The sequence below is a fragment of the Chiloscyllium plagiosum genome, unplaced genomic scaffold (assembly GCF_037043375.1).
Source record: "Chiloscyllium plagiosum isolate Xiang-an unplaced genomic scaffold, Cpla_swu_hap1 HiC_scaffold_24, whole genome shotgun sequence".
Classification (NCBI taxonomy): domain Eukaryota; kingdom Metazoa; phylum Chordata; class Chondrichthyes; order Orectolobiformes; family Hemiscylliidae; genus Chiloscyllium; species Chiloscyllium plagiosum.
Window position 1 is genome coordinate 62,184,637 of NW_028270162.1, and position 22,919 is coordinate 62,207,555.

The following is a 22,919-nucleotide window of genomic DNA, read 5'->3' on the forward strand; positions in this document are numbered from 1 at the left end:
CTCCATCGCCTTCTGTGGCAATGAATTCCATAGGTTCACCAATCTCTGGCTGAAGAAGTATCTCCTTATCTCTGTTCTAAAAGGTCTTCTCTTTACTCTAAGGCTGTGCCCTTAGGTCCTAGTCTCTCCAACCAATGGAAACATCTTCCCAACATCCACTTTGTCCAGGCTATTCAGTATTGTGTAAGTTTCAATTAGATCCCCCCCCCCTCATCCTTCTAAACTCCATTGAATATAGACCCAGAGTCCTGAAACGTACCTCATATGCAAAGCTTTTCATTCCTGGGACCATCCTCGTGACCATCCTCTGAACCTACTCCAGGCCCAGTACATTCTTCCTGAGATATGGGGCCCAAAACTGCACACAGTACTCCAAATATGACCTGACTGGAGCCTTATAGAGCCTGAGAAGTACATCCCTGCTTTTATAGTCATCTCAAAATAAATGCCCAAAGTTGCATTTGCCTTCCTTGCTTGGCTGCCGCATTTTTCAATCGAACGATAGTGATTGTAAAAAGATTGCACCTGTAATAAAGGGTTTCACAGCAGTAGGATATCTCAAAGTGTTTCAGCCAATGAAATTTATTTTGAAGTGCAATTTTAATGGAGGAAATAGCAGCCACTTTGGTACAGCAAGCTCCCATAAACTGCAATAAAAACAGATTGTGCTAGAAAACTCAGTAGTTATGGCACCATCTGTGGAAAGAGTAGCATTTAGCATTTCAAGTCAAATGTGATTGATTGGGATCACATTTCGGCATATATTTGACTCAGAACATTAACTGTGTTTGTTTCTGGCTCTACAGATGCTGCCAGACTTGCTGAATATTTCCAACACTTTCAAATTTTTATTTCTGATATTGAGCATCTGCTATATTTTGTATAATGATTATTCAATTTGTTTTTATAACGTTTATAAAGTGATGACTATTAGCCAGGACAGTGGAGAAAATGCCTCTGCTTTTCTTTGGAACAGTGCCATCTACCAAAGCAGTCAGATGGGCTTTAATGGGAATATGGCAAATTTGCCAGGGCAACACTCAGTACTGAATTAGAGTGTTAGTTTTGATTTTTGCACTGAAATCCTGGAGCAGAACTTGAACTTTGCACTTTGTGACTCAAAAGAAGTAATGAGATTGACAAAGCTAAAATTCTGTAGGCGCTGGAAATCTGAAATATGAACAGAAAATGTAAAATGTTTTGAGATATTGTAAATAAGTGCATATTATTTCATTCTAACTGGTAAATAGAGCAGTTTAAAACGTGATCAACTTTGTTATATATTTTTTTCAGGCCAGCCAACTTGGGGTATACAGAGCATTTGTGGATAACTATGAAGTCGCTGTGGAGACAGCAGAGAAGTGTTGCCAAGCCAACACGCAGTTTTCAGAAATTTCCGAGGTACTGTCTACAATTAATTATTAGATACATTTTATTTATAATTTGAACCATTCAAGCACAGAAAAGAAAAACGTGAGTTGTGAGGTAGCATGAAACGTGCTTGAGTCAGTGTACTTGAGAGAAGAGAAAAGACTGAAAGAATGAGGTTACCAGCACAAAATGAGATCTTTAATATATTTGGTCAATACAGTTCTTTGATAGAGCAATTTAAAACTCAAATGATTGTGTGTTACGGTCACTTTCTGGCAGTCTTATCCCATGCATTTGCTACGCTTGTCGTTCTAAGAGCATAAGAAATAGGAACAGAGGGTGATCATATGGCCCTTCATGCTGGTATTCATTATAATCTTAGATGATCTTGAGCTTCAACTCTACTTTTCTCCCTGTTGCCTGATTCCCAGATTCTGAGAGACCAAAAGTTTCACCTATCTCAGCTTTAAGTATATTCAATTATTGTGCACCCTTAGGCCTTAAGACCATGAGACATAGGAGCAGAAATTAGGCCATTTGGCCCTTTGAATCTGCTCCGCCATTCAAACATGGCTGATAGGTTTTTCAACTCTATTTCCTGCTTTCCCCCGTAACCTTCGATCCCTTTGGTAATCAAGAATGTATCTACCTCTGTTTTAAATATACTTAGTGACATGGCCTCCATAGCTTTCTGTGGTAATGAATTCCGCAGACCGCTAGGGTGGAGAATTCCAAAGATTCACAATCCTTTTAATATTTCTCTTTATCTTGTTCCTAAATGATAAGCTCCATATCCAAAAATTATGTTGACTTATTTTGCATTTCCCAGCCAGGCCCTTTCCCAACCTTGAATGTTTAAGTGAGATTCGCTGTCATTCTTGGAAAACAGAAGATATATATCAGTTTAAAACATGTCAAATAATGGAAGCATATATTAAAAGGATAAATGATCATACAACTGACGGAACAGATGTAAGCTCTGCAGACCAGCCATTGCCAGTTGTGAATAGTGGTCGGATCAACAATTAAGCAACTAACAGGAAGAAGAGGCTTTGCAAATAAACATGACCTTAATAATGGGGTAGCTCACCACATTAATACCAGAGATAAAGCATTTGTATCCATCTTCAGCCAGAAGTACCAAGTGGATAATCCATCTCAGCCTCTCCTCAAGTCTCCAGTGTCACATGCCAATCTTCAATTCAATTCACCCCACGTAGCTCAAGACATTTGAACTGAGACTATTTCCCTAAGAAATTCCTATAGTGATGTCCTGGAGCTAAGATTGACTCCCAACAACCACGGCCATCTTCTACTATGTTAGCTACGACTGCAACCAGTGTGGAATTCTCCCCCTCATCTTTACTGATGTCAGTTTTACTTGACTTCTTGATGCCAAACTTGGTCGAGTACTACCTTGATGTCACGGGCAGTCGCTCTTAGTATCAGCACAGAGAAAGTTCTTTTGTCTGTTGAATCTGTATTGGTCAAAAATAATCGCCTAGCATTCTAATCTATCTTCTAGCATTTTGAATGGAATTGAATTGAATTTATTGTCACGTATGCTGAGGCCCAGTGAAAAGCTTTGTCTTGTGAGCAATACAGGGAGATCACATAGTTAAATAGCATAGATAAGTAAATAGTAGGTAAACCGGCAAAAACAAGAAATATACAGATATAGGTGAATGCTAAGAGTTTGAGAGTCCATTCAGTATTCTAACAACAGTAGGGTAGAAACTGTTTCAAAACCAGTTGGTGCATGTGTTCAGGCTTCTGTACCTTCTGGATAGCAGAGGTTGTAGAAAAGCATTGCCAGGGTGGGATGGATCTTTGAGAATGCTGGCAGCCTTTCCTTGACAGTGGGCCTGGTGGATGGATTCTATAGATGGGAGGTTGGCCTTTGTCTGGGCTGAGTTCACCACTCTCTGTAACCGTCTCCAATCTTGAATGGTACAGTTACCAGACCAGGGTAGTGATAAATGCAGACAGGATGTTCTTGATGGCACACCTATAAAAGTTGGCAAGGGTATTTGCTGTCATGCCAAATTTTCTCAGCTGCCTGAGCAAGAGATGTAGTTGGGCCTTTGTAACCAGTGCGTCCACATGAAACCAAGAAAGCTTGTTGTTAATGACCACTCCCAGGAGTTTGACACTCTCCACTCATTCTACCTCTGTGCTGTTAATGTGTCAGGGGGACATGAGTAACATCCCGCTGAAAGTCAATAATGAATTCCTTGGTTTTGCTGGCATTGAGAGCTAGATTGTTCTCAGTGCACCATTTTTCCAGGTGTTCCACCTCCCCTCTGTAGTCTGTTTCGTCGCCATCTTTGTATGCATTGGCATCGTAGGTGTATGTCAAATACCTCTAAAATGTTATGAGGATTTCTACTTTTGCCACCTTACAGACAGTGAGTTCCAGATTCTAACCACTCTCTCCATGATTTAAAAAAAACTTTCCTCACACCCCCTTTTGCCCTTTACATTAAATTTGTGCCCATGGTCATTGATCCTTCCACCAAGCTGAAGTATTTCTTCCCCTCTACCCTGTTTATGCCTCATAATTTGATACATCTCTGACATGACCCCCACCTCAATCTCCTCTGCTCTATTAGTATGCTTTCCTTTATTGGTCAGAGTATTGAGTACCGGAATCGGGAGGTCATGTTGCGGCTGTACAGGACATTGGTTAGGCCACTATTGGAATATTGCATGCAATTCTGGTGTCCTTCCTATCAGAAAGATGTTGTGAAACTTGAAAGGGTTCAGAAAAGATTTGCAAGGATGTTGCCAGGGTTGGAGGATTTGAGCTATAGGGAGAGGCTGAACAGGCTGGGGCTGTTTTCCCTGGAGTGTCGGAGGCTGAGGGGTGACCTTATAGAGGTTTACAAAATTATGAGGGCATGGATAGGGTAAATAGGCAAAGTCTTTTTCCTGGGGTCGTGGAGTCCAGAACTAGAAGGCATAGGTTTAGGGTGAGAGGGGAAAGATATAAAAGAGACCTAAGGAGCAACTTTTTCACGCAGAGGGTGGTACATGTACGGAATGAGCTGCCAGAGGATGTGGTGGAGGCTGGTACGATTGCAACATTTAAGAGGCATTTGGATGGGTATATGAATAGGAAGGGTTTGGAGGGATATAGGCCTGGTGCTGGCAGGTAGGACTAGGTTGGGTTGGGACATCTGGTCGGCATGGACAAGTTGGACTGAAGGGTCTGTTTCCATGCTGTACATCTCTATGACTCGAAGGTAAACAACCCTAGTCATTCCAATCTGTCTTCATAGCTGAAACTCCCCACCCCATGCAATATCCTGGTAAAACTCTTCTGCATCCTCTCCTGTGAAATGATATTCCTCCTGTAATGTGGATTCCGTAACTGCACCAAATAAACACTGCCTAACCAATGTTTTAAACAGTTCTAGCATTACCTCCCCTCTCTCAAACTCTGCCTCGGCTAATAAGGGCAAGTATCCCATATGCCACCTTAATCACTTTATCTACCTGATCTGCTACCTTCAGGGACCAGTAGATATGCATGCCTTGATCTTCAGTGGTTTTCTGGGTCCTATGTTCATCAAGTATTCTCTTGCCTTATTTGTTTTGCTGAAGTGCATTACCTCACACTTATCTAAATGAATTCCATTTGCCACTGATCAGCCCATCTGTAATCTAAAGCCCATTATTTATCAGACCATAATTTTCTTGTCATCCACAAACTTACTGATCAACCCTCCTACATTCAAGTTTAAATTGTGTATGTATACCCCAATTAGCCACGTTTCCTTAGGTCCTTCTTACCTTCACTGGATTAGTGGTGCTGGAAGAGCACAGTAGTTCAGGCAGCTTCTGAGGAGCAGTAAAATCGACGTTTCGGGCAAAAGCCCTTCATCAGGAATAAAGGCAGAGAGCCTGAAGGGTAGAGAGATAAGCTAGAGGAGGGTGGGGGTGGGGAGAAAGTAGCATAGAGTGTAATAGGTGAGTGGGGGAGGGGATGAAGGTGATAGGTCAGGGAGGAGGGTGGAGTGGATAGGTGGAAAAGAGGATAGGCAGGTAGGACAAGTCATGGGGACAGTGCTGAGCTGGAAGTTTGGAACTAGGGTGAGGTGGGGGAAGGGGAAATGAGGAAACTGTTGAAGTCCACATTGATGCCCTGGAGTTGAAGTGTTCCAAGGTGGAAGATGAGGCGTTCTTCCTCCAGGCGCCTGATGGTGAGGGAGTGGCGGTGAAGAAGGCCCAGGACCTCCATGTCCTCGGCAGAGTGGGAGGGGGAGTTGAAATGTTGTGCCACAGGGCGGTGTGGGTGTCCTGGAGATGTTCCCTAATGCGCTCTGCTTTAGGGAATGTAGAGGAGACCGCTTTGGGAGCAACGGATACAATAAATGATATTGGTGGATGTGCAGGTAAAACTTTGATGGATGTGGAAGGCTCCTTTAGGACCTTGGATGGAAGTGAGGGAGGAGGTGTGGGCGCAGGTTTTGCAATTCCTGCGGTGGCAGGGGAAGGTGCCAGGATGGGAGGGTGGGTTGTAAGGGGGCGTGGACCTGACCAGGTAGTCACGGAGGGAACGGTCTTTGCGGAAGGCGGAAAGGGGTGGGGAGGGAAATATATCCCTGGTGCTGGGGTCTTTTTGGAGGTGGTGGAAATGTCAGTGGATGATTTGGTTTATGCGAAGGGTGGAAGGTGAGCACCAGGGGCGTTCTGTCCTTGTTACGGTTGGAGGGTGGGGTCTGAGGGCGGAGGTGCGGGATGTGGACGAGATGCATTGGAGGGCATCTTTAACCACGTGGGAAGAGAAATTGCGGTCTCTAAAGAAGGAGGCCATCTGGTGTGTTCTGTGGTGGAACTGGTCCTCCTGGGAGCAGATACGGCGGAGGCGGAGGAATTAAGAATACAGGATGGCATTTTTGCAAGCAGTAGGGTGGGAAGAAGTGTAATCCAGGTAGCTGTGGAGGTTGGTGAGTTTGTAAAAAATGTCAGTGTCAAGTCGGCCATCATTAATGGAGATGGAGAGGTCCAGGAAGGGGAGGGAGATGTCAGAGATGGTCCAGGTAAATTTAAGGTCAGGGTGGAATGTGTTGGTGAAGTTGATGAATTGCTCAACCTCCTCGCGGGAGCACGAGGTGGCGCCAATGCAGTCATCAATGTAGCGGAGGAAGAGGTGGGGAATGGTGCCGGTGTAATTACGGAAGATCGACTGTTCTACATAGCCAACAAAGAGACAGGCATAGCTGGGGCCCATACGGGTGCCCATGGCTACCCCTTTGGTCTGGAGGAAGTGGGAGGATTTGAGGGAGAAATTGTTAGGGTGAGGACCAGTTCGGCCAAACGAATGAGAGTGTCGGTGGAAGGGTACTGTTGGGGACGTCGGGAGAGGAAATAAACGGAGGGTTGGAGGCCTGGTCATGGCGGATGGAGGTGTAGAGGGATTGGATATCCATGGTGAAGATGAGGCGTTGGGGGCCGGGGAAACGGAAGTCTTGGAGGAGGTGGAGGGCGTGGGTGGTGTCTCGAACATATGTGGGGAGTTCCTGGACTAGGGGGTGAATAGGACAGTGTCGAGGTAGGTAGAAATGAGTTCAGTGGGGCAGGAGCATGCTGAGACAATGGGTCGGTCAGGCTTGTGGATCTTGGGAAGGAGGTAGAACTGGGCAGTGCAGGGTTCCCGGACTATGAGGTTGGAAACTGTGGGTGGAAGATCTCCTGAGGTGATGAGGTTCTGTATGGTCTGGGAGATGATGGTTTGGTGATGGGGGTTGGAGTCACGGTTGAGGAAGGAATAGGTGTCCTTGAGTTGGCGTTTCGCTCACTGACCTCTACACCGTTGAAGCCAGACTACCACTGTGCCCCCTTTATCTGCTGGCTTGATGGTGAGGTAGGGATTGGAGGGCTGCGTGTTGTGAGGGTGAGAGGTAGTCGTGGGGGAGGGGGGTAGACAGGTTGAGGCGGTTAATGTCCTAGCGGCAATTGGAAATGAAGAGGTCGATGGCAGGTAATAGGCCAGCACGGGGTGTCCAGGTGGATGCAGTGTTTTGGAGGTGGGCGAAGGGGTCCTCGGAAGGTGGGCGGGAGTCCGGATTGTGAAAGTAAGCTCGGAGACGGCAGAAGAAGTGTTCGACGTCACGGCATGTATTAAATTCATTGATGCGTGGACGGAGGGGGATGAAGGTGAATCCTTTGCTGAGGATTGATCGTTCGTCCTCAGTGAAGGGGAGGTCTGGAGGGATGGTGAAAACTCGGCAGGGCTGGAACCTGTGTGGGTGTGGAGCTGGGAGTGGGGGTGGAGCCGGTAATGGAGTGGGTGTGGCGTTAGGGGGAATGGGGGTGCAGTCATGAGGAGGGGTCGTGTTCCCCTCAGGGTTCTGGGGGCTGGGAATGGTGATAGTGGGATCTGTGGGGGTGTGTCAGCAGAATGCAGGTGAGTGGTTTTGGTGGGGGCGGAAGTGGTGGCAGACATGGCGGGCGGGGGGGGGGGGGTAGTCACTCAGCGTGTCACATCAGCGATGTGATGCATGCGGAATTGTGAGGGGCGGAAGTGGCTGTGGGAGTGGCCTTGATGTGGGCGGAAGTGACATCATCAATCAGCGTGGGGGTGGCAGCTGCACCAGCCGCATGGCTAATGGCGTTCGAGCAGTTCCAGAGGCCAGGGGAATCTACTGGAATGTTTGAGGAGCGCTGGTTATGGTGGTGGGTAGATAAAAGTTTGTTGTACTTACAGTTTTTGATGTTTGAGATGGAGTTGAAATACTGTTTGTTGAGAGTATGAATTCTCCTGAGGATGTAGTACAGAGTGGGTTCTTTGCAATTCTGAGAGAGTGTGGCCCTCAGCTGAGGCAGGGCTGACTGTAGAGAGGTTAGGTGCCGGCACATTGCTGCAAGCGTGGAGCGGAGGATCTTGAAGGAGAACCGTTGCTGGTGTTTTTGAATCTGTAGTCTGTACTGTTTGTCCTGTTCGGATCCGAACTCAGCTGGTTTAAAGGTGGTCCGGAGTCCGTGTGAGATGAGTTGGTTATGGAGGCAGGCACCGAGGAAGCAAATGTGGCTGTGGTAGCGAGTTTGTTTCTGGACATGGTTGAAGAGCTTTAGGGCAGAGAAAATGACCTGGGAGTTGCAGTGGGAGAGGGACTCCTTGAGGTTCTTGTAGAGAGAGTAGGAAAACTTCTTCAAGGCAGACATCCTTGCAAGAGGATTCGCAGTAGGGTTAAAATCAACAAGGTAAAAACAATGACTGCAGATGCTGGAAACCAGATTCTGGATTAGTGGTGCTGGAAGAGCACAGCAGTTCAGGCAGCATCTGAGGAGCTTCGAAATCGACGTTTCGGTCAAAAGCCCTTCATCAGGAATACAGCCTGAAGGGTGGAGAGATAAGCTAGAGGAGGATGGGGGTGGGGAGAAAGTAGCATAGAGTACTATAGGTGAGTGGGGGGGGGGGGGATGAAGGTGATAGGTCAGGGAGGAGGGCGGAGTGGATAGGTGGAAAAGCAGATAGGCAGGTAGGACAAGTCATGGGGACAGTGCTGAACTGGAAGTTTGGAACTAGGGTGAGGTGGGGTAAGGGGAAATGAGGAAACTGTTGAAGTCCACATTGATGCCCTGGGGTTGAAGTGTTCAGAGGCGGAAGATGAGGCGTTCTTCCTCCAGGCGCCTGGTGATGAGGGAGCGGCGATGAAGGCAGCCCAGGACCTCCATGTCCTCGGCAGAGTGGGAGGGGGAGTTGAAATGTTGTGCCACAGGGCGGTGTGGTTGATTGGTGCGGGTGTCCCGGAGATGTTCCCTAAAGCGCTCTGCTAGGAGGCGCCCAGTCTCCCCAATGTAGAGGAGACCACATCGGGAGCAACGGATACAATAGATGATATTAGTGGATGTGCAGGTAAAACTTTGGATGTGGAAGGCTCCTTTAGGGCCTTGGATGGAGGTGAGGGAGGAGGTGTGGGCGCAGGTTTTGCAATTCCTGCGATGGCGGGGTGGGTTGTAGGGGGGCGTGGGCCTGACCAGGTAGTCACGGAGGGAACGGTCTTTGCGGAAGGTGGAAAGGGGTGGGGAGGGAAATATATCCCTGGTGCTGGGGTCTTTTTGGAGGTGGTGGAAATGTCGGCAGATGATTTGGTTTATGCGAAGGTTGGTAAGGTGGAAGGTGAGCACCAGGGGCGTTCTGTCCTTGTTACGGTTGGAGGGGTGGGGTTGGCTGGCCTTCTTACGCAGTAGGCAGCGCGTCAGTCTCATAATCTTCTTACCTTCACTGTCAGTCTCCCATGTCAAAAGCATGGGATCTTACCAAAAGCCTTCCTGCAGTCCAGGTAGATTGTCAGATATCTTGTCCTCATCTACATATCTGGCCACCTCTTGGAAATATTTATTTGAATTGGTCAGACATGACCGCCCCTTAACAAAACCATGCTGACTGTGCTTGATTAATCTCTGCCTGTCCATGTGCAGATTAATCTGCTTCCAATAGTTTCACTATGTCTGAGGTTAGACTGACTAGTCTGTAGATTCCTGGTTTATCCTTGCTCCATTCTTGCATACAGGTAGTACATTGGCTGTCCTCCAGTCCTCTAGCATGTCTCTTGTGGACAGAGAGAAATTGAAAATTATTGCCAGTGCTCCTGCTTTTTCCTCCCTTGCCTCACTCAACAACTTGGGATATATTTCATCCATCCCTGCAGATTATCTACTTGTAAACCTCCCAGACCACACAGAACCTCCTCTCTGTCTGTGCTAATTTATTTAAGTATATCACAATCTTGCTCCCTGATTTCTCTACCCAAAATCATCCTTCTCACTCGTAAATACTGATGCAAAGTATTCATGTTGAACCCTGTCAACATCCTCTGACCGCCCCCCCCCCCCCCCCACCCGCCCACACACACACACACACAAATTACCACTGTAGTCCTTAACGGATCCTACTTTTCCCCTAGTTATCCTCTTAGCCATAATGCACTTGTAAAATAGCTTGATATTTGCCTGGCCCATTCTAAAGATTTGTGCTCCAGTACTATTGCTGGTGTGTTGTCAATGCCTTTGCTGTATCTCGTATGTTAAACTGTTTCTCAATACCTCATCGAGTCATAGAGATTTATAGCATGGAAAGAGACCCTTCAGTCCACCTTGCCCACACCAACCAGATATCCCAACTTAATCTAGTCCCACCTGCCAGCATCCAGCCCATATCCCCCCCAAACCCTACCTATTCATATACCCATCGATGCCTTTTAAATGTTGCAATTGTACCAGCCTCCTCCACTTCCTGTGGCAGCTCAATCCATACACACACCACCCACTGCGTGAAAAAGTTGCCCCTTACGTCTCTTTTATATCTTTCCCCTCTCATCCTAAACATATGCCCCCTAGTGCTGTTGGGCATTCCTCGCCATTGGGCGCCCTATGAGCTAATACTATCCTGATGCCATTTGGGGAGCATTGCATGTCAATACCACATGTTGTTTGAAATCATGGTGTGCCAACACCTTAGAGGATAATAGCTGTTTTCACTTCCTGTAATCTATGGCTTGGCTACATGACCATTTCGAAGGCTGACCATTCTTTAAGAGTTGATGCAAAGGTGCCAGAATGTGTATGAATTTTCCGTATTAATTCAGTTAAAATCACACAACACCAGGTTATAGTCCAACAGGTTTATTTGGAAGCACTAGTTTTCGGAACGCTGCTCCTTCATCAGGTAGTTGTCAGGGAGGAGCAGTGCTCCAAAAGCTAGTGCTTTCAAATAAACCTGTTGGACTATAACCTGGTGTTGTGTGATATTTAACTTTATACAACCCAGTCCAACACCGGCATCTCCAAATCATCCATATTAATTCACCAGCCCAAGAAAAGACCTAAGTACCAGTATAGATGTGAGAGCTGGGGCACCTTTGGTCACCCTCACTTTATCTTCCAATGGGTGTAAGCCAGTCTTGACAAGTCTTTAGCCCACGCAAGCCTGGATCAGAAATTTTTCCCTTTCAAGGCACACCCATCTGGGAGAAACATCTAAGGCTATGTCCATGTGTAAATGCTCCTTATTGGTCTTCCAAGTTACTAACACATCATCTAGATCTTGTCCATTTTCCACAAAAGCGAACTGACCCATCACAATTGGTATGACCAGTGCTGCCCATTCTGCAAACTGGACTGATTTGATGATTCCTTCACTTTCTCTGATTTCTGCCTCTTCTTTTGCCTGCTACGCAAATGGTATTGCGTGGGCCTTGCAGAATCATGGGTTTATTTCATGGTCAACATGCACCGTGTCTTTGGCTCCTTTGATAGTCCCTAGATCTTCCTGAAAAACATCCGGGTCTTTCATTAGGACTTCACTCAGGCAGCCATTTTCTAACTGAAATATGTTGAGCCAGTCTCAGTGACTCTTTCTCAACAGCTTCTTCCTCTGAAGCTTGGGCGTGAGCCTTTTACTACAATTAATGGTAGCTAAATCAGCTACTTCTCATAAGAGACTGGAACCAAAGCTTTGTCTTAATCTATGAAGGTTCTTCGACCTAGGTTTCCAGTCTAGCTGCGGTCTTATGCAAACTTAAGGATTGGAGTCCAGTGCGAATTTTGTTAAAGACTGGTTCTGCAATCATTGAAATGGCCGTGCTGGTATCGACCTTCATTAGAACTGGGTGACCACTTAAGCAGATGTTTATTTTGATTGGTTCTGATTTGGATTTTGCTAAGCAATTTAACTGTTCCAAGCCAGCTTTTGGTGGACTTCCCAGCATGTGAACTGTCTTGAATATCGGCCTATGACTGTTTTACTCAATTTAGGTCTGAATGGCTCTTCTGCTGTCACAAATCACATGCTAGCAGCAAATACAATGGCTTGCCAGTCTGGGTCCTGAAGAAAATTTTGACTGTTCGGTGGAGGCTTGGCTTTGTTATTGAGGTTTTGCTGTGGGCTGACCTAGAGTCCCTCTGTTCAGGATTTTTCCTGTGTGAGGCTATGCAATTACCTTCACTCAAGGGGTGTTCCCCAAGCTCAGTTGGACTGGCGAGAATGTCCTCTTCCATCTGAATACCCTGCAACTCATTTGCTCCGTTTTCCAATGATAGAGTCAGTTGTAGTGCCTGTTTGTAGTTCATTTGGACTTCAGGTAGCAGGTACTTTTGTATGGTTACATCATTAATCCCACTACCTTGGCTACTGAAATAACTCCACTGAAGCCATCACCAAATCACCCTTTATTTGCAAATGGAGAATCCTTGACACTGATGCAGCTCCCTCAGAGCTAGCTCACAGGATGACGAGGATGTCTGACACTCTGTTCTTTTTTTTGAAGTGCATGGGCTCTGACCAGCCAGCTCAGAGGCACTCCCTAAAGTCAGGCGACTCTTTGAATCTCCTGTTCTTTTTTGCCCTGTTTATTATTTATTTATTTTGCTCCCCAATCACACGTGATGTCTGTGTGTATATGCAGTGACTCAGTAAAAAGACATCATGTGCAAAACACTTCCACAACCAATAAAACACCCGTGTCACCAATGAAATAGTATCAAGCAAACCCTGATGAATTGTTTTTAGATTAGTTTAAACGGACAATGCTTATGACTCTCCTGTTCTTTTTTGTCAGATGGGGCTCCCTGATTGGACTAGGTTAACAGTCCCAATCAGAAAGCTCATTCTATGAGGTCAACTTGTCTGACTTCGTTACAATCACTACACACCCTAGTACTAGAATTCCCAATCAGTGGAAATAGTTTAGTACCCTGTTATCGTTTCCTGTTAATACGTTGGAAGACTTCAATCAGGTCACCCCTTAACCTTTAAATTCTAGAGACAACAGGCCTAATTTGCATGATATCTCCTCATAATCTCTGAAGTCCAGGTATAATTCTTGTAAACCTACATGTACTCCCTCCAAGGCCAATATATCTGTCCTAAGGTGTGGTGCTCACAGTACTCCAAGTGGGGTTTTGTATAACAGCAGCATAACTTCAGTGTTATTATGCTCCATTCCTGGAGAAATAAAGATCAACATTTCTTTAGCATTCTTGATTATTTTCTTCACCTCTTCAAGGCATTTTAAAGATCAATGCACCTAAACCCCCAAGTACCTTTCAACATCCACTGTATTTAACTTCATATAGTCTGGAAAGTACCCTGATCTCTCCTTTTTTGGTATGAAATGGATAACCTCACACTTGCCTACATTGAACTCCATCTGTCACAGTTGTGCCCATTCAATTAGTCTATCAATATCCCTTTGTAATTTATGCTACCATCTACACTGCCTACATTGCTGCCTGATTTTGTGTCATCAGCAAATTTGGATATACGACTTTCTATGCCATTTTCGAAGTCATTAATAAATAATGTGAATAATTAAGGCCCAAACACAGATCCTTGTGGGACACCACTGATCACATCCTGCCAATTTGAGCATCTACATTGTCCCTACTTTCTGTCACTTGCCACACAACTAATTAGCTAGCCGTGTCAATAATATATCTTAAATTCCCTGGGCATCTACCTTAGTGAATAGTCTCTTGTGTGAGACTTTATCAGATGCCTCTGGAAGTCCATATAAGCAACATTCATAGACATTCCCTTGATTACTACCTTAGTCACCTCTTCAAAAAAAATTAACTGAAAAATTTCAAGGTGTTCCATTACTCCTTAATTATGTATGTCCTTGATTATATATTCCAACAATTTCCCCACCACAGACTTTAGGCTAACTGGTCTGTAATTCCCTGGTTTTCTTCTTTTTGCTGTTCTTAAAAAAAGTGACAGCTGCAATTTTCCAATCCAGAGAAATGAGTCTTCTATCTAAGGAAAAACAGCGGACTGCAGATGCTGGAAATCAGAGTCGAAGAGCGTGGTACTGGAAAAGCACAGCCTGTCAGGCAGCATCTGAGGAGCAGGAGAATTGATGTTTTGGGCATAAGCCCTTGGTCAGGAATGGTGGGAATCCTGATGAACGGCATATGTCTGAAGCGCCAATTCTCCTGCTCCTTGGATGCTGTCTGACTGGCTGTGCTTTTCCTGCACCACACTCTTTGACTTCTGTCTGGGGATCTCCAGGACTTCCAAATAAACCTGTTGGACTATAACCTGATGTTGCGTGATTTTCAACTTGGAAAATTATAGTTAGGGCATCTCCAATGTGCTCCCATGTTTCCTTCAACAGCTTTGGATGGAAACCATCAAGTCCCAAGGACTTGTCACTTTTTTATTACATTAATTTCCTCACATTTTTAATTACCAGTGTTTTACTTAAGTTAATTGTATTCAGTCCCTATTCCTAATCCACTTTTAATTTCCTGTGACTATCTTCCTTTCCTACTGTAAATACTGAGGCAAAGTAATTACTCATCATGTCTGCCATTCCCAGAAGTCATTGGCAATGACCCATCTTTTAGTCTTCAGTCTAATTGCTCCTGACCTCTGGCTTCCATTATGAAATTTTCTCTTATTGATTGTGATGTTCTTTTATAATCCCTTTCAGTAGCTCTTATAAACTGCATTGTTGCCTTCTGCTGATCTTTCTCCCTTTCCATTCAGTGGGATCAGTGACTGTTTTTTTCTTCTACTTTTAAGCTGTTCCTTAACTCTTTAGTTGTCCTGGGCTGTTTTTTTCCTAAGAAGTGGAGCTTTCCCTTCTCAGGGGTATAAACTGGTTTGTATTGTGTTAAATAGAGTTGTAGAGTAATACAGTATGGAAACAGGCCCTTTGGCCCAAACTAGTCCATGCTGACCATGGTGCCCACTCAGCTAGTTCCAATTAGACAATAGACAATAGGTGCAGGAGTAGGCCATTCTGTCCTTCGAGCCTGCACCACCATTCAATATGGCTGATCATTCTTAATCAGCATCCTGTTCCTGCCTTATCTCCATAACCCTTGATTCCACAATCCTTTAGAGCTCTATCCAACTCTTTCTTAAATGAATCCAGAGACTGGGCCTCCACTGCCCTCTAGGGCAGAGCATTCCACACAGCCACCACTGTCTGGGTGAAGAAGTTTCTCCTCATCTCTGTCCTAAATGGTCTACCCCATATTTTTAAGCTGTGTCCTCTGGTTCGGCACTCACCCATCAGCAGAAACATGTTTCCTGCCTCCAGAGTGTCCAATTTTTAATAATCTTATATGTCTCAATCAGATCCCCTCTCAGTCTTCTAAACTCAAGGGTATACAAGCCCAGTCGCTCCAGTCTTTCAGTGTAAGATAATCCTGCCATTCCAGGAATTGACCTCGTGAACCTATGCTGCACTCCCTCAATAGCCAGAATGTCTTTCCTCAAATTTGGAGACCAGAACTGCACACAGTACTCCAGGTGTGGTCTCACCAGGGCCCTGTACAGCTGCAGAAGAGCCTCTTTGCTTCTATACTCAATCCCTCTTGTTATGAAGGCCAGCATGCTATTAGCCATCTTCACTACCTGCTGTACCTGCATGCTTACCTTCATTGACTGGTGTACAAGAACACCCAGATCTCTTTGTACTGCCCCTTTACCTAAATTGATTCCATTTAGGTAGTAATCTGCCTTCCTGTTCTTGCCACCAAAGTGGATAACCATACATTTATCAACATTAAACTGCATCTGCCATGCATCTGACCACTCACCTAACTTGTCCAGGTCACCCTGTAATCTCCTAACATCCTCCTCACATTTCACCCATCCACCCAGCTTAGTATCATCAGCAAATTTGCTAATGTTATTACTAATACCATCTTCTATATCATTAACATATATTGTAAAAAGCTGCGGTCCCAGTACTGATCCCTGCGGTAACCCACTGGTCACTGCCTGCCATTCCGAAATGGAGCCGTTTATCACTACTCTTTGTTTCCTATCAGCCAACCAACCTCCAATCCAAGATGGTACTTTGCCCCCAATACCATGCGCCCTAATTTTGCTCACTAACCTCCTATGTGGGACTTTATCAAAAGCTTTCTGAAAGTCCAGGTACACTACATCTACTGGATCTCCCTCGTCCATCTTCAGAGCTACATCCTCAAAAAATTCCAGAAGATTAGTCGAGCATGATTTCCCCTTCATAAATCCATGCTGACTCTGACCAATCCTGTTTCTACTATCCAGATGTGTTGTAATTTCATCCTTTATAATAGACTCCAGCATCTTTCCCACCACTGAGGTCAGACTAACTGGTCTATAATTTCCTGTTTTCTTTCTCCCACCTTTCTTAAAAAGTGGTACAACATTAGCCACCCTCCAATCTATCGAACTCTGGAAAATAATCACCAATGCATCCACGATTTCTCGAGCCACCTTCTTCAGTGCCCTGGGATGTAGACCAACAGGCCCCGGGGACTTATCAACCTTCAGACCTAACAGTCTCTCCAACACCAATTCCTGGCAAATATAAATTCCCTTAAGTTCAGGTCCTTCAGCCACTGTTACCTCAGGGAGATTGCTTGTGTCTTCCCCAGTGAACACAGATCTGAAGTACCAATGCAATTCTTCTGCCATTTCTTTGTTCCCCGTAATATATTCCCCTGTTTCTGTCTTCAAGGGCCCAATTTTAGTCTTAACCATTTTTTTGCCTTTCACATACCTAAAAAAGCTTTTACTATCCTCCTTTATATTATTGAGGAGAAAGTGAGGTCTGCAGATGCTGGAGATCAGAGATGGAAATGTGTTGCTGGAAAAGCGCAGCAGGTCAGGCAGCATCTAGGGAACAGGAGAATCGACGTTTCGGGCATTAGCCCTTCTTCAGGAAAGATTCCTGAAGAAGGGCTAATGCCCGAAACGTCGATTCTCCTGTTCCCTAGATGCTGCCTGACCTGCTGTGCTTTTCCAGCAACACATTTCCATCCTTTATATTATTGGCCAGTTTACCTTCGTACCTCATTTTTCCTCTGCGTATTTCCTTCTTAGTAATCCTCTGTTGTTCTTTAAAAGCTTCCCAGTCCTCCGTTTTCCCACTTATCTTTGCTAGGTTATACTTTTTCTCTTTTAACTTTATATATTTCTTAACTTCCTTCGTCAGCCACGGCCACCCATGCCTCCTCCTAGGATCTTTCTTCCTTTTTGGAATGAACTGATCCTGCAACTTCTGCATTATACACAGAAATATCCGCTATTGTTCCTCCACTGTCATCCCTGCTAAGGTATTGCACCATTGAACTTTGGCCAGCTCCTCCCTCATTGCTCCATAGTTCCCTTTATTTAACAGAAATATTGTCACTTCCGATTGTACCCTCTCCCTCTCAAATTGCAGATTGAAGCTTATTGTATTATGGTCACTACTTCCCAATGGCTCCTTCACTTCGAGGTCCCTGACCAATTCTGGTTCGTTACACAATACCAGATTCAGAATTGCCTTCTCCCTGGTCGGCTCCAGCACCAGCTATTCTAAGAATCCATCTCTGAGGCACTCCACAAAGTCTTTTTCTTGAGGTCCAATACCGTCCTGATTCTCCCAGTCCTGATTCGTCCTGAAATCCCCCATAACAACTGTAGTAACATCTTTGCGACAGGCCAATTTCAGCTCCTGATTTAACTTAGATCCGACATCCAGACTACTGTTTGGGGGCCTGTAGATAACTCCCAAGAGGGTCTTTTTACCCTTAGTATTTCTCAGCTCTATCCACACTGACTCTACATCCCCTGATTCTAGGTCCCCCCGCAAGGGACTGAATATCATCCCTTACCAACATGGCCACCCCACCCCCTCTGTCCGTCAGTCTGTCCTAACGATAGCACGTGTAGCCTTAAATATTCATTTCCCAGGCCCTGTCCACTTGAAGCCACGTCTCAGTTATCCCCACAATATCGTATCTGCCAATTTCCAAAAGAGCCTCAAGCTCATCCATCTTATGTCTAATGCTTCATGCATTCATGTATAGCATTTTTAATTTGTTACTGCCCTCACCCTTCCCATCAACTCCTATTTCACTCAACCTTACAGCATGATCCCTTTCTGAGTTTTCTGCCTCATTGATACAATTGTCTTTCTTGACTTCCCTTGTACTAACTTTCCCTCCAATTTCCTTCTTAAACATCCAGTTTGTCTCCTACCCCCCCGCTACTTAGTTTAAACGTAGCTGTGTTGCAGTAGCAAACCTGCCTGCCAGAATGCTAGTCCCTAACCTATTCAGGTGCAAACCGTCTGTCTAGTAGAATTTATGCTTACCACAAAACATACCCCAGTGATCCAAGAATTTAAATCCTTGCTTCCTGCACCAGTTCCCCAGCCACACGTTCAAGTCCATTATCTCCCTGTTTCTGGCCTCACCAGCCCGAGGAACTGGAAGCAAACTGGAGATAACCAGCTTGGACGTCCTGCTTACCAGCCTTCTTCCTAGTTCTCCGAAGTCCCGCTGTAGTATGTTCCTCCTCTTGTTCCCGACATCATTTGTATCAACATGCACCACCACCTCTGGCTCTTCACCCTCATCCTTGAGGATTTCCTGCACTCTGTCTGTGATGTCTTTAACCCTGGCACCAGGAAGGCAACATACCATCCTTAAGTCCCGTCTGCTGCCACAAAAACCCCGGTCATTTCCTCTCACTATGGAGTCCCCTATTACCACGGCTCTGTGCGATGTCCGACTCTTCCGCTCTGTCTCCACGCCAACTTTTGATTGACAGACCTGGCTGCCTCTCAGACTGGCAGTGTCATCTGTCTCTATTGTTTCCAAAAGATTCAACTGGTTCCTGACAGGTACTTCCCCTGGGGTCACTTGCACCTGTCTCCTCTCTGCCTTCCTCATCATCTGCTCTCTTCTGGTACGATTGGTGTAATAACATCGCTGAAGGTCTTGCCGGAAAGATCTCATTCTCTCGGATGGGCCTAAGGTCCTAGAGTTCTTTCATCAGTGCTGCAATATTCTCTGTCAGTAGCTGAACGTGCACACACTTTCCACACTTATACGAGCCAGACACATCAGAGTCGTTGACCTCCCACATCAAGCACGTAGCACACTGAACCAGCTGGGCAGTCACGTCTTCACCTACTTCAACTGTGGCATAATCACTTCACTCAACCTCCTTGTCAAAGACTCCTGAGCTGAAGCCTCACTCTTCACAGGAACTTCCTTGGACCCTCTTTTTGGGGCAAGTCTGTGGACTTTTAATTTAGGTTAGAGGAGGAGGGAGGGAGGGAGGCCCTACTTTGTAGGACCTGGGGTCTCGAACACACCCACTCAAATAACAATCACTTACCTTTCCGACCGGCTTTGCGCTCTGCCTTCACTTCTGCTCAGCTCCCGCCGCTCTCTGATGCATTTGGTCCATCTCCCTCTAAACCCTTCCAATCCATGTACCATCCAAATGTTTTTTTAAATGTTGCTATTATACCTGATTCAACCCTTTTCTCTGGCAACCATTCCATATACGCACCACTCTGCGTGAAAAAGTTACCCCTCACATCCTTCTTAAATCTTTCCCGTCTGAGCTTAAAGCTTTGCTGTCTAGTTTTCAGTTCCCCATCCTGAGGAAAAGACAATGTGCACTCATCCTATCTGAGCCTCTCATGATTTTATACACCTAAATAAGGTTGCTACTCATTCTCCTACGTTCCAAGGAATAGAGTCCTATCCTGGCCAACCTCTCCTATAATTCAGATCTACTAGACGTGGCAGCATCTTGTAAATCTTCTTTGGACTCTTTACAGCTTAACTGTGTCTCTGCTGTAACAGGGTGACTAAAACTGTATAAATATTCCAAGTGCAGCCTCACCAATGACTTATACAACTGTAACGTAACGTCCCAACTCCTTTACTCAATGTCTTAACCAATGAAGGCCAGCATGCTAAACGTCTTCTTCACCATGCTATCCACCTTTGACACTATTTTCAAAGAACTACGTACTTTAAACATCCTCCACTGTTCTTTGGTTGTTTTACCCATTAGCACATTTTCCCAGTTTACTGTGGACAGTGCCTGTTACATCTCATTAAAGTCAACCTTACCTAAACCTAAAACTTTAATAGCCGATTCATGCTTTTCACTTCCAAAAGTTACACTGAACTCAGACATGTTATGTTCACTATTTGATAAATATTCATGCACAATTACTAATTTTATCTGACTAATTACTTATTCCTAAATCCAGTATAGCTTGACCTCTTGTTGCATCTATGACATATTGCTCGAGAAAAATATCTTGGACATGCTCCAGAAATTCATTACCTTTCTGACAGGTGCTTGCCTGCCTCTCCCAATCTATGTTAAAGTTAAACGTTTCTAATCGTTGAAAGCATATTGTTATTTTTATTTCAGAATTTAAAAGTCAGGAGTTCAAAAGACTTGAAAGATCAAAGCACTAAGAACTCTCTGGAAGGTAGGATATTCCAGTATTTTTGAGAGAGACAAGTGGAAAGCAATGATTTTTTGATTTTCATTTTTCGAAACATTTTGAAACCAGGGACTGATGCTGTCTGTCTTAGTTACTTCAAGTTGTCTAACCTTCAAATGCTAACACCGTATGGACAGCTTTCGGCTCAATGATGTTCATTACTGATATACCAATATGTTAAACAGTAATAAAGATGTTGCCAGGTACTGGATGTTTTCATGAATTGGTGAATTGGATCCAAAATTGGCCTAGTAATAGGAGACAAATGGTAGTGGTAGATGGTAGAAGGCTTTTTGTGTGATTGGAGTCCTGTGTGCAGTGGCTAAGTTCAGGAATCAGTTCTAGGTCTGTTTTTTTTGTGATATTTGTAAATGATGTAGATGAGAATATGCGTGAGATGATAAGGAAGTACTTTGATCTCTCAAAGATTGGCTGGGTGAATGATAGTGTGGAGGAAGATGTTAGGCTACAGGAGGATAGAAATGAAAATGTTTCAGGTGATGCACTTCGGAAGGAGGAACAAAATGAGGAAGTACTTAGTGAATGGCAAGACACGAGGGAACTCAGGAACAGAAGGATCTTGAGGTGCTTCTCCACAGATCCATGAAGGTTACAGGACAGGTTTGTATAGTAGTTAAGAAGGCACATCAGTCAAGGCATAAATTATAAGAGTAGGGAGGTCATGTTGGAGCTGTACACAACTTTGGTTATGTAGTTCTGGTCATTGACGATAGGAAGGATGTGATTGCACTGTAGGGGGTGCGAAGCAGATTCACCAGGATATTGCCTAGGGTGGCGCATTTCAGCGTGAAGAAAAGCTGGATAAGTTTGGGTTGTTTTCTTTGGAGCAGAGAGGTTGAAAGGGTCCAAGTAGAGATAGGTTGAATTATGAGGACATGGACATTGTGAACAGAAAGCAACTGTTCCCTTTAGTCAGTAATAAGGGGGCGTAGTTTTAAAGTGGAAGGTGGGAGGTTTAGAGGGAATTTGAGGAAATGCTTTTCCGCCCAGAGAGTGATTGGGACCTGGAATGCACAGTCTGGGATGGCAGTTGAGGCAGAAAGGCTCACAATCTTTAAAAAGTACTTGGGTGAGCATTGAAGTGTTATAATATTCAATGGCTTAGTGTGGGAAAGTGGTCCTACTGTGGGTATTATATCTTTGATGGTACTGACTCAGTGGGCTGAAGGACCTGTTCTGTACTGTGTGATCCTATGATTTACTCTAAATTTTTGCTTCCTTCTGATTGTACTGCACTTTGTCAGTATTTCTGCTTCCTGTGGAGTACTGCATAGTGTGCATGTGTAGCTCCTGGCTGATGGGCAGTAATGAATTTGTCAGATAACTTGCCAATATTTATTGTTTTGATGCATGCGTGAATGATGGCCTCTTTGTCAAGATTGCAGAGGTTGCAATGCCTCTGAAGTGGTGCTTCAGTTACAAGGGGGATAAATATTGGAAAATGAAATGTTGAAGAAAAATTGAATTGTTAAGTAAAAAGACAAGAAATTGCATTTTAAGGATTTATTTTTTTTTAAGTGTTGACTGTCTTTGAAAGTCTTGCTTATTTTACTGTTGTCTCTTTCTCCAGCTCTTCTGTATAAACCTGTTGACCGTGTCACCCGAAGCACACTTGTTCTCCATGTAAGTGCAGCATTGGTTTACAATAAATTGATAATTTGTCATGACTTCACATTATTTCTTTGTTCTTTGTTTCCAGTCATTGATAACCGTTAAAGTGAGGGGAATACTATGAACCAAAATATTTTGATGTATCAAAAACAGAAATTGCTGGAAAAAGCTCAGCAGAACTTCACATGTATCCTCACCAATATCCTGTACTGCTGCATTAAGACTTCCCTACACTTGGTGATCTGACCAATGAAGGCAAGCGTGCCAGAAGCCGCCTTCACCAACCTTTCTACCTGTGACTCTGCTTTCAAGGAGCTATGCACCTGTACTCCTAGATCTGCTTGTTCTGTAACACTCCCCAGGTTACTACCGTTGACTGTGTAGGTCCTGCCCTGGTCTGACCCACCTTGCATTTATCTAGATTAGATTACTTAGAGCATGGAAACAGGCCCTTTGGCCCAACAATTCCACACCGACCTTCCAAAGAGCAACACACCCATACCCATTCCCCTACATTTACCCCTTCACCTAACACTACGGGCAATTTAGCATGGCCAGTTCACCTGACCTGCACATTTTTGGACTGTGGGAGGAAACCGGAGCACCTGGAGGAAACCCACGCAGACATGGGAAGAATGTTCCAACTCCACACAG

At 44.8% G+C, this 22,919-nt stretch overlaps 1 protein-coding gene across 3 annotated transcripts in view; it reads left to right on the plus strand.

Moving 5' to 3' along the window:
- LOC122562879 (breakpoint cluster region protein) overlaps positions 1 to 22,919 on the plus strand; it is a 487,786-nt gene that overhangs the window by 220,554 nt on the left and 244,313 nt on the right. For all 3 annotated transcript variants that reach the window (XR_015761290.1, XM_043716188.2, XM_043716189.2), the window contains exons 5-7: positions 1,294 to 1,401; positions 20,558 to 20,618; positions 22,225 to 22,277. Coding sequence is in view for 2 of the 3 variants with exons in the window: in XM_043716188.2 (XP_043572123.2) it covers positions 1,294 to 1,401; positions 20,558 to 20,618; positions 22,225 to 22,277 (222 nt within the window). In the remaining variant the exon portion in view is untranslated. The remainder of the gene's footprint in view (positions 1 to 1,293; positions 1,402 to 20,557; positions 20,619 to 22,224; positions 22,278 to 22,919) is intronic.